We start from the raw sequence: 1843 nt of genomic DNA on the forward strand, positions 1-1843 counted from the left end.
GGAGTACGCGGAGGCGGCTCCCTGAGGGCGAATTTTCGGGACTTACATGCGGATGTATGGCTCAAGGTCCAGCTCTTTCCGCTCCGCGGCTGCGGCAGTTCGTGCTTTTAAGATTTCGCGGATGATGTATGACTGGAGGCGTCCGGGCTGGTCGTCCGCGGACTGCACCGACTTCTTCCAGGAAGCCGCTGCCGCCGCCCGTAGGGCCTGAGGTGGCCGCGAGGGCGGCATTTGATTGGGAGTGCGTCCGCTTGTCGACGCCTGCATACGTGGCATGAGAGGCGAGTTGGGAGTGATGCAACGTTATGAGACCAGTGCCAAAGGCGGTGGCAGGGTGGGCCGCCGCTTACTTGGGGGGACTCATCCGGCGCCAGGTCCCGCCCCGAGATAGAGCCGCCAAGCTTAGAGAGCAAATCGTCCAACGCCGCATCCTTAGCATTCAACTCATCCATGCTGGGCAGTTCTCGTATGCGTGCTTGGTCCTTTTCCGCCATCCGGTTAAGCGCCTCTGCCGAAATGAAAACACAGGCGATGCGCCCATCGTGACGAAAGGCCAAGAAAGTTGGGACCAAAAGGACAGCCAAACTCTCTTGCCTATTTCTTCAGGGCTAAAAGGCTTCAGCTTTCGTTGAGCGCCAGGGGCAACACGCTGGGCTAACTGCTTTGCGCTGGAAGACAAAGAGCTACCCATTGTTAATGCTGTATGAAACAGCGAAATGGTTTTTATGTTTTGTGTGCAACTTGTTGCTCTCAGACTGCACCTTTCGCTGGTAAAGGAATACGGCATCTGTGGACGATACCGTAACCGACATACCGGTTTCTATGTCACTAGGAGGAGCATGCTGTCTACAGGGGGAATTACAGCGATGCATAGCATATCCGACAGGGAGTCCAGGATGGCAGCAACAACATGTTTGGCAGAAGGCTTATTGTTATGTGCAACGAACTGGGTTTAGTCATCTTAAACGGTCGAGTTGCAGGTGACCGGGAGGGGGAGTTCAGTCTTTGGAGCAAAGGGGGTAAGAGCTTGAGTGTAATAGATTTGTTTGTCGTTTCACCGGCTCTGTTTTGGAAGGCGGTCCATCTTGCTGTCGGAAGTATACCAATTGCAACCGACGGTGATAGGTTCGGGGAGCTACGTAGTGATCACTGTCCTGTCCGGTTGGAGCTTGCAATCGCTTTGCGAGTCTCACCTGAGATCAGAGCCAAGCGCTACGCCTGTCCTCGTCTGGATACGAAGGACCAGGCGCGTAATGGTATAATGGTATCACCCATAATGGTATAATGGTATACAAGTAACACCCATGTGCAGTGAGATGGGACGGGGATGCGCCTTGGTGGGCTAGTGACTTTAACAGAAAGCTGTCATGGGCGAGACAAAAACTACACAACATGTCGCTAGGATAACGGACGTGTATAGCAATACGAAATAATATTATTTTATATTCATAATTTATTTGGATATACTCACGGGTGGACTTTAGGATAGCAGGTGGGTGTTTGGACCCAGGTCCTGCTAGGCTGCACCAGACCTGGCCCGTACGTCTTTAAAAAAATCCTAGAGCTTCTCAGTGTTTACAACATAGCATTGTGGTTGGAAGCGCCCGCAGAGCGGCGACCGTCATGAACCATGCATGACTCGTGCTTTGCTTGGAAGACAGCTGAAAAGAAGCTATAGCGTTAATACTTTCGTGGCGCATTCTTCTGCAGATGCCAGCGCCCGCGAATGGCAAAAAGGACGGTGCAAGGACTCCGACAGCTCGGCTGGCCGTTGCAGCTACAGCTGCCGCCTCGGAACCAAAGCCCGCCTATTCTCCGTATAACATGAACGGGCCTGAGGACC

General features: G+C 53.1%; 2 protein-coding genes across 2 annotated transcripts in view; one reads left to right on the forward strand and one right to left on the reverse strand.

Annotated features, from left to right (window-relative positions):
• Positions 1–494, reverse strand: part of VOLCADRAFT_105134 (uncharacterized protein) — a gene marked incomplete at its 5' end in the record, with an annotated part of 7419 nt that extends 6925 nt beyond the window's left edge. Inside the window, 2 exons of the mRNA XM_002951553.1 lie at positions 47–261; positions 351–494. Of these exons, the coding sequence (XP_002951599.1) occupies positions 47–261; positions 351–494 (359 nt within the window). The remainder of the gene's footprint in view (positions 1–46; positions 262–350) is intronic.
• An 810-nt stretch (positions 495–1304) lies between these two features.
• Positions 1305–1843, forward strand: part of VOLCADRAFT_92092 (uncharacterized protein) — a gene marked incomplete at both ends in the record, with an annotated part of 5372 nt that continues 4833 nt past the window's right edge. The window contains one exon of the mRNA XM_002951470.1: positions 1305–1337. Coding sequence (XP_002951516.1) covers positions 1305–1337 — 33 coding nt within the window. The remainder of the gene's footprint in view (positions 1338–1843) is intronic.

This window comes from Volvox carteri, assembly GCF_000143455.1.
Source record: "Volvox carteri f. nagariensis unplaced genomic scaffold VOLCAscaffold_24, whole genome shotgun sequence".
NCBI lineage: Eukaryota > Viridiplantae > Chlorophyta > Chlorophyceae > Chlamydomonadales > Volvocaceae > Volvox > Volvox carteri.